The 15160-nt window shown below is 37.5% G+C and overlaps 1 protein-coding gene across 1 annotated transcript in view; it reads right to left on the reverse strand.

Annotated features, from left to right (window-relative positions):
• Positions 1-15160, reverse strand: part of CALCR (calcitonin receptor) — a 148530-nt gene that overhangs the window by 24544 nt on the left and 108826 nt on the right. Inside the window, exons 7-8 of the mRNA XM_007472020.1 lie at positions 12256-12347; positions 4313-4439 (exon numbers count right to left, since the gene is read on the reverse strand). Of these exons, the coding sequence (XP_007472082.1) occupies positions 4313-4439; positions 12256-12347 (219 nt within the window). The remainder of the gene's footprint in view (positions 1-4312; positions 4440-12255; positions 12348-15160) is intronic.

Raw genomic sequence — 15160 nt, forward strand, 5'->3', positions numbered from 1 at the left:
AAAAAAAAAAAAAAAATTATATATTCTTTTTTATATAGAAAATTATGTATTCTTTTTTATAGAAAAGAGACATATGCTTGAATCACAGACAGATGAAGTGCTGATGGATGTGCTTTAGTTTATGACTTTGGTTATGTGTTTCATGTTAATTGCAATTTCAGTAAATATTTGTAGACTGAAAATGTCTAATATCTTCCCTTTTTCAAAAATTTCTTCTGCTAATTTTTTTTGTCTGTCTCTTCTTTCTTGGGTTTTTCTTTATTATCTCCACTTTTCTTGGCTAGGGAGGACCTTAGTGTTATCTGGAATGTCAGTTTTTCAAGAAAAATGCAGCATTTCATATAATTTATTTAGAGTAATTTAAAATATCTGATTTTGCACATGACTTAGTAATACATTGATGACATGACTCAATATTTGGATGTTATTTTCTCTTTTTAAAGGTGGGGAATTTTATTGCTGGGAAAGATGGGGCTTTTCTAGTTAAACCTGGTTAAACCTTTCCTAGTTCTTGTTTATCCCCTAGGTATTCAAATATATAACAACAGGGAAAATTCCTTTATTCTTAATGCCTGCATTTGTAGTTCCAACTGCAATTTACTTTAATAGTCTTTTGGATAGGAAAATATCCTCAAGAAATTAGACTTCTATGATAGCATTTATGACAGAATATGCATTTTCAAGATGAGGTACAATACAAAGTTTAAGACCTATGTCTCTCTTGGAAATAGTAAATAAGCAGTTTCAATAATGAATAACATACAAGATATATCTACTTGACAGTTCTTTCCTACCCTTTTCTTGAACTAATTTCGCCTGCCTAGAGAAAGCAGTCCTGTGTTGTATGTGGAGGATTAGATAAGAGATGTACCAAAATCTCACTGGAAAACAAAGACTGTTCAAATAGAGAAAGTACTAACAACAAATGTCCTAGTTTTTTTCCTTTGGGCCAGTTGTATGCTTCACAATTTACAAACGTCAATTAATTTTTGTCGTTGTGGTCTTTGGTTTTTAGCCTATGCTATTTATATGTATTTGGTGAAAGGCACATGTTTCCAAATTTTGTCCTGTGGAAGAAAACAGACATTTGGAAATGTGGAAGAGGGCGAAGTGTGCTCACACACGCCCCGTTTTCCACTGTAAGTGGGCTGTGATTGGTGGCTTATTCTCATTTGAATCTCAGAGGAAAGGAGACTTCTCACTCAGGCACACAGAGCAAAATCAGACTTTTTGCTCCTTTGTTTTCCACTAAAAAAGAGACATACACACACTTTGAAATAGGTAAATGACTGAGTCTCACATATATAGTTGCAAGACGTAGGCAACTGTTTCCATGTGAGGCTGGGCATATTCCTAGGGATTGTGAAGAGAATGTCATAAATAGATATTTCCCCCAAATGATATGAATTTAGTTCAGCCTGAAGACTAGTTTGGGGTACTCAATAAACACTTGATTGATTGGATGAAGTTCTACCTCTCAAGAGTTTTATAGTTTTTTCCTAGGAAGTTTGCTCTTGCAAAGCTAAAAAAAGAAAAAAAAAAACAACCCAAGTCTGTTAGGTTAAAAATATATTAATTAGGAGAACCCGGTGTTAGTCATGCCATAAAGATAAACTTCTTTTCAGTTTTTCAAACTTATGTCACTTTGAGAATGCCTAATGTGAGAGAGCCACCCTCCCATCTCCATATCCAGAAGAAAGCTTCCTATTAATTTCTCTGACTCCCCTATGCTCACATTCTCCCAGGGAATCAGCTGCTTTGTGGCTAAGCCAGGTCCCTAGATACCTGCTTACAGGCTTTATTAAAGGTTTTGAGGCAACAGGGGAGCTGGAAGACAGAGCCGAGCTGGCTGCTTGGTGGCTAGGAGGCAGCCTGTGTGCTGTGACTGCCAGAGTACCTAGGGATGTCTGTCCCTAAAGTACCTATGAAAGTGAAAACATCCGCCAACGATAACTTACCTGTCTAAGAAAACGAATAGAGTAACAGATGGGCTGGGAAAGTCATGTGCAGAGACCTAGGGAGCTAGCCACAGGGCAAGGGTTAGCAGTAACCTTGTGAGCAATCGTTTGCAATATCACGCTCTTGGGAATTTTTAAACGCTTTATGCTTCTTTGGGACTCTGGGACAACCCCTTGGAAGTAAGAGCAGTTTTTATTACTCTCATTTGATGGATAAGGTTAAATGGCTTCTACAATTTAATAGTGAACTCAGAAAAAGTCCTGAATGTATACTATTTCAGGAGGATAACAGGTTTAGTAAGATCTCATAATGGATGAAAAGCCCCCATTACCCTACATTCAGAGGGTGGGCTGGAGGCATAACATGTGGGTGTGAGACCCCGCACAAAAGAGATGGGAGAGAGTCTATTCAAGAATTACAAGACCTCTGCTCCCAGGTTGGTGGGCTGATGATTCAATAACTAAAGTGCCATTTCCTGGCCTACTTTGTACAGATAGTAACTTTCTCAGGGTTTTCATATTTAATGGGAAATGGGATGCCCCAAATTTGAATTTTGCTGAGATATTCTTGGTTAATGGCTTCTACACCTGTTTTAATCTTAGTGGGAGTCAGCTTCCCTAATGAAATGGAGTGTGCTTGTCTAATTATGGAGAACCATTACTTTGAAATGGCTGAGCCAATAACTTTAAGAACAATCTTCCTAAGGAAAGAAATCAAGATAATCAAGAGCACCACGTGGTACAGAGGAGAGAGGATGGGCTTCTGCGTGGGACGGGTCTGGGTGTGAATCTATCTATCTAACTATCCACGGTGTGTAGGACAACTATCTACGTCTAACTATCCACGGTGTATAGGACACGTGCCTTCACTGAGCCTCCGTTTACTCAGTTAATAATGGGGAGATGGCAGGACAGGAATAAAGATGCAGATGCAGAGAATGGACTTGGAACATGGGGAGGGGGAAGGGTAAGCTGGGATGAAGTAAGAGAGTGGCATGGACATATATACACTACCAAATGTAAAACAGATAGCTAGTGGGAAGCAGCTGCATAGCACAGGGAGATCAGCTCAGTGCTTTGTGACCACCTAGAGGGGTGGCATAGGGAGGGTGTGAGGGAGACGCAAGAGGGAGGGGATATGGGGATATATGTGTAGCTGATTCACTTTGTTATAAAGCAGAAACTAACACAACTAACACTAAAGCAATTATACTCCAATAAAGATGTTAAAAAAAATAATGGGGAGAATATTCACCCTTCGCTGGGGTCTTGTGAGGATTAAGTGAAATGAGATTACTTTTATTAAAATCGGTTGACATGAAAGACGAAAACTCATCAAGGTAAACCCATTATGCACCTAAGACAGGAATCTGTCTCAACAACAGATGCCATGGTTTTAAAAGATGGATCACAATGTCTTTCTGGATGTATTCACACTGCAAAAATTATTAGCACTGTGGATCCATTAGAAGCCAAATTAAGCTGCTTTCCCATGCCATGCCGCTGTCACGCAGGATGCACGCTCTGGGCAGATTTCACGCATTTTTGTCATTGGGTTGGCAGAGCTGTCAAATGCCAGTTTTGAAAGATGAGGCTATCTACAGATGCTTGCATAACACAGTTAAGCAGAGAAACAAAAATGAAAATATCCCTTGGCCATTCATTGTGTGCTGGATAACTTCTGTTTGTGCTTTCAAATGCACTCTCTACCCAGCTCCTGGGCCTGGAGAAATTGCTCTGCACATCTCCTTCAGGGCTTCCTCGCCCTCTGGTTTCTGGTTGAGCTCAGTTAATGGGGGCCATTAGCAGAGACTGGGAGATGACAGTGCCTGAACTAGGGACATTTAAATCTTTTTTCTAAGTCATGCAAACATAGAACATGATAAAATTTATATGAATCACTAGAGTAAATGCATAGCTACTTGCAGCTGAAGTGACTGGCCCAAGACCAGCTCGGCACCAGAATGCTGAGGGATTAATACCTATGCACACCTGTAACCCATTAGTGACACACTGGGGCCACTGCAAAGCACTGCTTTAGTACACCTAGTATATGTGCTCAGTGAACTTCCCATAGATGTTAATAAATTATTGATTAGTCATGAAAATTCATTATTTACGGTATGATCCTTATTGGGCTATAACTTTATTATTCCCAGCCCTTTACTATAGCATATAACCATTACTTCCAATAATTACACAGGAATGATGTGCCTTGTTAAATGCAAAACTCAACTGTAAAATATTATTATATATGTAAACAGCTGCTTAAGTAAGACAATGACACCATGTTCACTATTTATACTTACCATATCCTTGAAAATAAAATTAAAAACAAATCATGTAGTGCTTACCGGATCCCTTTTCACGAGCTCTCCGTTGGGCACAACTTCAACCAGGTGGATGATGATAATGATAGAATTCAGAACGTAAGTCAGAAACATGTTCTTGTGCAGAGTCACCCTTTGGCACTTAAGGCTCCTGGAAGGAAAAAGTAACAGAAAGCATTAACCAGTGGCAAAATGTTGACGTACCTGGAAAAAAAAAACCCACTTTGTAAATATTTTTAATATTTTCTTTAGCAACAGAGGAAAGAACATATAGAAATAAGTGAAGCTGTTTTCATCTTTAAGACTCATTACTACCTTTCTGCCTGATTTTTACAGACAGTTTTCTGGTAGCTCATAGTTTTCAGTCCTCAGGGTGACTTCCTACAATAACTAAAAGAGTGAGTGATAAAAATCACTTTCAATTATAACAAATGTCATAAAATTAATTAAGAGAAGGACTTTTACAAGAGAAACTATTAGGGTTTGGAATTGTGCTTCAGATGAAACGTCGGCTCTCCATTGATGTAACCCGGCAGAAATTGAGTGGCCAATGGGATAACAGAGCCTGAAGTCAGAAACAAGGCTGACTGACAGCCTGATTGAATCCATGTCCTTGGCCCATCACATACACAGATTTTATCAAGTCTCCTATCATCCTTTTCTTTCACCATTTCTTTTAATACCTTCTTATTTCGTGTATTCCAACTGGAAATCAATCCTATGGCTCCTTCTTTCCATGTCCTCCTGATGGTGGAGCTCAGACACAGGCAGAGAATTCTAACTAGTCTCAAACCTGATCTCATGCTGAGGCACAGTGTGGTTTGGACCTGGGACCTATCCAAGTGCACTGCTTGTTGGAACAGCCATGTCCTACCTCTGGCGTACTAAATGGTTTGCTGCATTTTTCATTCCTCTCTCCTCCACCTCATAAATTTGTACTTGTGTGAATGTTCATCTAAATAAACATTAGTTTGAATATCCTATTTCACTTCTCTTTTTTTGTGTGTGTGGTACACGGGCCTCTCACTGCTGTGGCCTCTTGGGCCTCTCACTGCTGTGGCCTCTCCCGTTGCGGAGCACAGGCTCCGGACGCGCAGGCTCAGCGGCCATGGCTCACGGGCCCAGCCGCTCCGCGGCATGTGGGATCCTCCCGGACCGGGGCATGAACCCGTGTCCCCTGCATCGGCAGGCGGACTCTCAACCACTGCACCACCAGGGAAGCCCCCTATTTCACTTTTTGATGCAAATGTAGACAGCCTACAGGACGGCTATAACAAAATTGGATTATCCTAGATGAATTAAAATCTCGTGTTTACCATATTTGATCCAGTCAAAAAATATTTAGCCTAATGTGAGAAATTTAACGTTAACATTCAGTTAATGATTCCAATGAGTGATCATAGTAACTACTCCTAAAAAATCTTCATGGAATAAAGCTAGAATCCCAGGCATTTTGACAAGAAAATTCTGGGGAAAAATGAATCATGAAAATGCTTTCCTATATTTTCAAATCAAAGGAAAAATGAGTTGTCAATTATCTGTAGTAAAAAGTAACTTTAAGCAATAAGGGCAACTGTTAGAGCATATTTTAATTATTGTAGCTACCTTTTTCAACTCTTCAGGAAGCACAAGTATTAGTAAATAGTTAATACAGAATATTTTAAAATCCTCAACTTGTTGAGCAGGGGTAGAATGCAGGAGGCAGCCAATGGTAAAGATGGGGTTTAGAGAACTTTCTCTCCCTCTCTCTCTTTCTCACACACACTACCATGTGCTACTTTATGTAGCAGCAGAAAATTTTGTTATATAAACTGAACCTAGTTGGTTTTTTAACAGTACTATAAAAAGTAGGATGCAGGGGGCTTCCCTGGTGGCGCAGTGGTTGGGAGTCCGCCTGCTGATGCAGGGGACAAGGGTTCGTGCCCCAGGCCGGGAAGATCCCACGTGCCGCGGAGCGGCTGGGCCCGTGAGCCATGGCTGCTGAGCCTGCGCGTCCGGAGCCTGTGCTCCGCAACGGGAGAGGCCACAGCAGTGAGAGGCCCAAGAGGCCACAGCAGTGAGAGGCCCGTGTACCACACACACAAAAAAAGAGAAGTGAAATAGGATATTCAAACTAATGTTTATACATCATGCCCATTTATACTGCATAAACTCTTCCCATAAGTAACTGTTAAACCTCTGACCTGCCATTTTTCGTACAGTCGTAATAGCATTTTATAATTCTTCTCACTGGGAGGCAAATATCTGTGTTCTCATTATTGGATTCAGCCTAGCTTAAACCAACGACAGTTGACATTATGCATAACTAAGGAGTATGGATGAATGCATCATTCAGCATTGTTATTCTCATGCCTGATTTTCTTTGGATTGGGTAGAGTTCAATAATCTGTCAATGGACATTAGCTTACAGAACTGGTTAATGTTCAGTCTCCTGTGTAAACCAGAACTGCCCTAAATAAAATATACTTCCTCCACCTCCAGCTTACTCTTGGGTCCTTGTATCCCTGTTTTTTTTTTCTTCTTAACACTTACTGCCTCCTGACATATCGTATATTTGTTTACTGCCTGTTATTTTCTCTTACTAGAATGGAAATGCTAAAGGAATTTGTTTTGTGTACCTAGGACAGCTTCTGACACACAGTAGGGCTTAATACTCTTTTTTTGCATTAAACATCTTTATATAATAGCAATTTTCTTTGAGCTGTGACCACTAAACAGTTTTTCCAGTACAGAGAATTACATTAAATACTAGATGATCTCATATTTCATACTTTGTATCATACTGAACATTTGCCAGATTCTTAACTAATATCGGACATTATCCTGTTGTTCAACATTACGTAAAACCTATATACAGTACTGTGTTATGTACACAATGAGAAGGTGATGGTTTAAAGCTGGATAAGCTGTTAGGTTCCAAAGGAAGAATATGACTAATATATGAGTCTCTGTTTCTTGACGATTTCAATATAATTTCTCCTTATTGAGTTTTAAAAATTTTACTACACTTACTTGATGACATTTACACTCAGCTTTTTGAAGCGAGTTAAAGGTACTTTAAATTTATTAAAATTCTTTCAATAATCCAACACATATTACTGTGTATCCAACTCCAATTCAAACCTTCTTGTAGATGCTAGGGATATATGGGTGAACAAAACAGACAGCTTCTGCCTTTAGGGACCTTATATATTACATAATTATTTACTATTATAATAAATGTTCTGAAAGAGGTATAGGATGCTGAAGAGGATTAACTGAACTTAAGAAATTATGTGTTTCATTGTTCTCAATACAAACATCCTGTTGCCTGAATGAACATGAGAGAAGCAGACATTTTCCTGTCAGACCTGAAATGTCTTTGGTAGAAATGGCATGAACCAGATGTTAGCTCTACTTTATTCCTCTCGATTAAAAAAAGAAAAAAAAACACAGGTATTTAGATGGACAGGACGTTGCTTACTCTGAGTGACAGGGAACTATGAGTATTATAGATTCTCCAAGAGTGGGAGGATAAGACAATATAATCTACTCCTATCTTGGCCCAGTCAAGGTATTATTCACATGTGAGGATGAGATAACGATTTACTTTCATATGAATCTCAAGATGTCACACTTTAAAGTTAAAGCTAAATGTCATATTTATGATTTTAATTTACCTGGTGTAAATTTTTCACATTGAGAACTTTGTTTCAAGTTATTGGTATCCTATGTGTGTTTATGTGTGCTTGCAGGATCTTGAAGTTGTATGAGAAGGTGCTTAATATTTGCCTTAAGTCTTGCAGATTGTATAGATCAGCTTGATATCACAGGACAAGGCACAATTTTAAGTTTTCCTTTACTTAGGTATCATACCTTGTTCATGATGGACAAGAGGAGTGAGGGAAGGAGAGAATGTGAAATGGATTGCATGAAAACTCCTAGAAAAATTCAGAACAGTATGTTATACATCTTTCCTATCTGACAAGGACTTTATATCTTTGGATTTAGCACAAAATCTTTATCCTTAAGGAACTCCCTTTCAATCATAACTCTTGCTTCTGTTCCTATTACTACTGTTCTATGAGTGAACATGTGCCAAGAGATGACCAACAGTTACCTTTGGTGTCCTGCCATGTCAAGGGTGGGTTGGGAGAAAGGAGGCTGTTTTTGCTGCCATTGATTTAATGGTTTCTCTGGAGGAACAGGAAGGCAGCCAGAGATGTACAATAGGATACTATATAACATAGTTATCTATCCATCCTCTATAAAGATGTGAAACAGAATAATAGGGAATACTGAGTAATCAATATTCCTTTTAGAGGTCCCAGTGGAAAACTTTTTTTTTTGGCCAACGTGGTCAATGTAATGTAGAGAATGTAATGCAATGAACACACTTCTCTTTCAGCATATATATCTGTTAACTTTCAGGCAAGAGTAATTGATATTCACAATATTTAATCAGCAAGTAGTACTTTGGTACCAAGTAGTCAAAATGGATGTTAATGAATGTTCTATTATTGGACCTTCCTTAAGAAAAAACAGGGAGATATTTTAGTATTTAGAATTATTATGCAGAAATGTAAATTGATAAATTGTACATGGAACAGATGAGATAAGTGAATTTATTGCAAACTTGCTTAAAATGGCAGGAAACAAACACAAATGTCCACTTTTGTGACTTTCTCAAGCCAGTCTTCTCTAAAGGTATTTTTATTTTAACCCTCTTATTGACATTTAACTCTTGGCATCTAGTCGTGAGGAGTCTTAATTTGATGGTTCTATTTAATTCCTCTCCATGGTATTACTCCTAACTATTTTTCCCAGTATAGGTCCTAAACCAAATATCCTAAAAAGGCTGTTTTCAACCTTTAATTGGTGGATCAGAAGTAACCTGTATATCATCCTGAATATTATTTTAACTCTGCCACTTTGTACAGTTAAGATCTTCAGTATCGCCTTTTCTATGATTTAAATCACTGAAAAAAATTTCCTTTATCTTGAAGAGGGCCTAGAAGTTCAATTTTATTCTTTTAAAGTAACTAAGACTTTATATACATTTCTACAATCATTTTCCAATAGCACAGGGAGCATGATTCTTATTTGTTTCAGGTTACACAGTCCTGCCTTTTATCTGCTCCTGAACGCTCACAGTAAAATCACATTAAGATTAGCGGCATGCCTTAATGATCTCATTCTGAATAATACCCCAGGATTTTTAGCAAAGTATTGGCAGTTCTACAGCCTCCCATATATTCAGTAACTTCTCTGCAGGCCTTCCTGGCCTGCTGGTTTGAGAAGGACACCTGCAGGGTTATTCCTTTTTATAGACCCTAGAAGGCACATGTTAGGATTTTAGAGTGAGATTTCAATGGGATGATTATGAATGAGGCATTAGGTCTCAGAAGCAGAGCTGAGTGTAACTTCTCATTTTGGTTTCATGAACGTTTTATGAAACTGATTATTTGGATTTTGCAAAATAACTCAACCCTGGGCGTGCAGAATTAAGCAAGGGAGTGATGATTATTGCTTGCTCAGGTTTCACACAGATGATGCCATTTAAGTACATAAATTGTAAAACCTCCCCTTGTAATGTGCAGTAAACATCACAAGGGTGATGTTGAGTGTTTGAAAAACACCTGGGAAATATTTCTAATTAAAAGATAAAATGCAGTCATAGATCAGTTATTTTATTTTTATTTTCACAGTCACTTTGAATATTTCTGAAATCCAAATGTAAGAAAAAATGTGACAAATTAGAAACACTTTAAGAAAAACAGATGGCATTGATAGTTTTAGTTTGGGCAGATTTAAGGTAAGATTAAGAACAGGTATAAAAATCAGACATGACTGCTTCTGGATTTGAATATTTAGCATCTCAGCATGTGTGTTTTTTGTACCCTAGTCACCTTTTACTGTGTGCACCCTAGAGAACCACCTGTTTCACTTTGTGTCTTCCCATTGTTATATTCAGTTCTACCTCAATAAGATATGTTTTTCCTCCCAAGACTTAAGTTACTGTTTGGAAGGTTCCTGAAACAGAGAGACAGTAAGGGCAAAAATCTGTGCTTCCTAGATAGTATGCCCCCACTCCCAAGGATTTTACCAGATTAATTTTGTTTTGGGACTAACTGGAACTGAGAAATATTTCACTTTGCCTATGTGCTACACTTTTAAACACCCATCTTTAGTGGCTTAATAGAGAAATTATTGAAAGAACGTTCTTACTTTCTTTGCTGATTTGGCTCTCGTACCTCATCACTTATTTAAATGACTAGAGAAGAACTAAGAAATCTCCCTTGACATTTTTTTATCTTTAAAGTCCTGTGTACATTTATTAATTGCAGAGTTACAAATTTAAAGAATAGACTTTTAGTGACAGACTTTTTAATTAAAGTTATATGAGAGCCATGATGATGTATTTTTGCTCTGTGGTCAAGTGTAGTTGAAAAATGAATAGACATTCAAAGATTAATCATGCTATGTGTTTACTCTGCTGTATTCTGATTATAATTGAAAACATTATTCTAATAATTAATCCTTCCTGTCTTGTTGCTTTATCAGTCTTTCTCCTGTTAAACCAAATATGGAACAAGCTCACTCTCTGCTTATTTGTTATTATTTGCTATCCAGTTAAAAAATTTCTATTCAGTTATATTGCTTAATCAACATAAATTGATGATGTTGACATAATACAGTATGTAATTATGATGTAAGTTATAGACAAAGATTAAAAATAGGGTCAAGGAGGGCTTCCCTGGTGGCGCAGTGGTTGAGAGTCCGCCTGCCGATGCAGGGGACATGGGTTCATGCCCCAAAAAAAAAAAAAAAAAAAAAAAAAAAAAGAAAAAAAAAGGGGGTCAAGGAAAAGAATAATTGTAGTTTTATTAAGGGTGTGGTAAGTGTGATTCTCCCCTTGGTTTAATTTTTTCTAGTATTATCATGGCAATATTTTAACAAAAGTCAAATTAAGATTGTTATTTTATATATGAATCACTATACACTTAATTACATATCACATATTTTAAGTGTGGAGAATTAGTTGTAGTCTGTGCCTATGAACTTTTCTTAATCATTTGTATAACATCACTAAAAAAAGTATCAGTGGAAGGAAATAGGCAGGAGGCATGCTTCTACAGTGCTTTGATTTAAAAAAATGCCACTAAATTTAGGACATGTTTTTAGGATCAAATTTAACATATGTTACTATCTCACATACATTGTGGTCATTCCTAAAACTATAGAATATTTTAAATTCTCCATTATTGTAAAATCAGTATCTATATCAACTTAATCATTTTGCAATAGGTAATGCAATCATTTGTATGGACACAGCCTCAGAATAGAAACCCTCATTGGAATTTTGTTTCTTACAGTTCTTAGAAGACACTTTCAGTTAACAATGGTAGGTGTGCAAGGGCAAAAAACTGACACTTGACAACAGGCCATCTTCTTCTAGAGGTTCTCCTTGACTCTGGCTGAGTTAGTCAAGGCCAAAAGAAACTTCCTTTTCTGGCTGAACATGACCATGGCCTTACCAGCCCCACTTCTCATCTGGCCCAATCCACTTACAGTACAGCTCATAATTAAGCAGGGTGTGTTTGAACTTGTGGCCATGGCCTCCATATTTTAGAGTGAGTGTAAAAGGAGGAGGAGGATTATTTCCTCAATACTTCATGGAAGCTTAGCCATGGTAAGTGGAACTTTACCATGTTAATGCAGTGTATTTACGGGCTCACAGGATTATTTCATTTTGGGAAGGAGGCATATCGCCTTTGAAAATTATATGTATCCATCCTATCTTCTTCAATGATAGGGTTAAAAAGCATATTTTAATTAATTTCATTGTTCTTCCTACTTCATGACTCCCAGTGTTACATGTCTTGTAATCAGCAGACTTCCCCCTGCCCAACACTCTTGCAGAGTATACCATTTATTTTAGTACCTAAGAGAAGAAAATAAAAGGCAGATGCTATAGGTGTACTTACCTAACAAGCACGAAAATCGCCAGGGAAATCACCAGGGTGAACATCGATATAGAATGACCCACAATAGCCAAGTAGTACAGAATGTATGCATTCTGCAACAACAACAACAAAAACAGTTACAAAAGCAGATAGGTGAATAAATTATTATAGAAGAGGGAAAACAGTTTATTTTTATTATTATTATTTTTCATCAGTGTATACATGTCAATCCCAATTGCCCAATTCATCACACCACCACCACCCCCCACCGCTTTCCCCCCTTGGTGTCCATACGTTTGTTCTCTACATCTGTGTCACAATTTCTGCCCGAAAATGTTTATTTTTAAATAGTGTAAATCAACAAATGTTTTTCTCCTTTAAAAAAATGACTAAAATGATAACAAATATTTCAGAGAATTAAATTATATTGAATTATAAATTGGATTAATAGATTAACTTTCCTAAGAAAATCAGTTTTACTGGAATATGCATGACATGGTGGGAAGAATAGAAGATGGGATTCATCAGAGCGTTCTTTACTCAGAGTATTATCATTAAGTGTTTGTGTGACACTCATAGGTCCAGTCACTTCAATTTTCCAGACTGCAGTAGTCCTCATCTGTAAAATCCTGTGGTTGGAACAGATGATTTTTAAAGCAATTATATGTTGTAAGGAACATCACTTAATACAGGGATACAGAAATATTGGATGTGAAAGGATGAGAAAAGATGGCCCGGGTAAGCACTAACCATAAGAAAACTGGTGTGATATCATACAAGTCCAGATGTTAAGTCAGGAAGATACAGCAGTGCTAAATGTCTACGCACCTAGTAATATAAACTCAAACCACACAGAGCATAAAACAAAAACTGACAGCTCCTAGTAATCAACAGAATGAACACAGGGAGGAAAAATCTAGCTATAGAAGATTTGAACAACATGCTCAACAAACTTTACTAATTCACAAATAATAAGCATTGCACACAACATCTGCAGAATACCCATTCTTTTCAAATGCACAAAGAATATCCAAATTGACATACACTAATCAGTAAAGCAAATGAATATATTTCAAATAATTAAAATCTTAAATAGATCTTCACTGACCATAATACTCTAGAGATCATTAATAAAAAGATAACTTAAAAAACACCTTCATATTGTTGAAAAGCAAACAATATATTTCTAAATAAACACTGGATCAAAGAAGAACTCACAACGACATACCAAAACCTTTCGGATGTAGATGAAGCTGGGCATAGAGGGAAGTTTAAAGACTAAAATGCATATATGAGAAAAGAAGATTGAAAATCAATGACCTAAATTTCCATCTAAAGAAAATTAAACTTAAAGAATGTAAAAGAAAGGAAATAGAAATGATAGAGAGAACTTGAATATATATTGAGTGGATCAAAGACAAAACCAAGTTCTTAAAAAGAATAATTTCAATACCCCTTAGCAAGACTGATCAAGAAAAAGAAGACCCAAGATAAATGAAAATATATGTGCACACAAAAACTTGTACACAAAATGTTTAGGGGCTTCCCTGGTGGCGCAGTGGTTGAGAGTCTGCCTGCCGATGCAGGGGACACGGGTTTGTGCCGCGGACCGGGAAGATCCCCCATGCCGCGGAGCGGCTGGGTCCGTGAGCCATAGCCGCTGAGCCTGCACATCCGGAGCCTGTGCTCTTCAACGGGAGAGGCCACAACAGTGAGAGGCCTGCGTACCACAAAAAAAAAAAAAAAAAAAAATGGAAATAACATAAATGTCCATCAACCGGTATATGTGGTTTGTCCACAGAATGGAATACTATTCAGCCATAGAAAGGAATGAAGTACTTACACATGCTATAACATGGACGAACATTGAAAACATCAAGCTAAGTGAAAAAAGCCAGTCACAAAAAACCACATATTGTATAACCCTATTAATATGAAATGTCCAGAAAAGGCAAATCTCTTAGAGACAGAAAGTAGATTAATTTAATGGCTACCTAGAAATCCATCTGTTATTATTTGCAGCTGATATAATACTATATGCATAAAATATAAGATTTATAAATTACTAAAATTAATGTGAGTTTTATAAAAATTGTTGGATATAAAAATGAGAACAGTTTTAATACATAAACAACAAATAATAAAATTTCAAATGTGGCATTTACAATTGCATTAAAAAATCAAATGCTTGAGAATAAATCTGCAGGAGGGGAACTTCCCTGGTGGCGCAGTGGTGGAGAATCCGCCTGCCAATGCAGGGGACAAGGGTTTGAGCCCTGGTCCAGGAAGATCCCACATGCCGTGGAGCAACTAAGCCCATGCACCACAACTACTGAGCCTGCACTCTAGAGCCCGCAAGTCACAACTACTGAAGCCCACGTGCCTAGAACCCATGCTCCACAACAAGAGAAGCCACCACAATGAGAAGCCCGCGCCGCTCGCCGCAACTACAGAAAGCCCGCACGCACCAATGAAGACCCAACGCAGCCAAAAATAAATAACTTAAAAAAAGAATCTGCAGAAGGATGCGTGTGACCTCTACACAGAAATCTATAAAACATTATTGAGCGATATTAAAGACAGAGATGAATAGAGGGATATATTCTATTCAATGTTTGGAAGATAAAGATCTCAAAATTTTCAAACTGATCACAAGGTTTCTTTGCATGTAAAATTTGACAGACTGCTTCTGAAATGTGCACTGAAAATACAAAGAAAAAATATAGCCAAGACAATCTTGAAGAACACAGTGGTAAGACCTACTCTATGGAGCATCATGGTTTGTTACAAAGCCACTGGAATCCAGCAGTGTGATACTGGTGCAAGGAGAGACAAATAGACCTGTGTAACGCAGTCCAGAAGCATGTAGTGACATGCTTGGTCACTTGTTATATGATAATGGTGATGCTACAGGGCAGTAGGGAAA

Source organism: Lipotes vexillifer, unplaced genomic scaffold (assembly GCF_000442215.2).
Source record: "Lipotes vexillifer unplaced genomic scaffold, Lipotes_vexillifer_v1.1 scaffold1704, whole genome shotgun sequence".
Taxonomy (NCBI): Eukaryota; Metazoa; Chordata; class Mammalia; order Artiodactyla; family Lipotidae; genus Lipotes; species Lipotes vexillifer.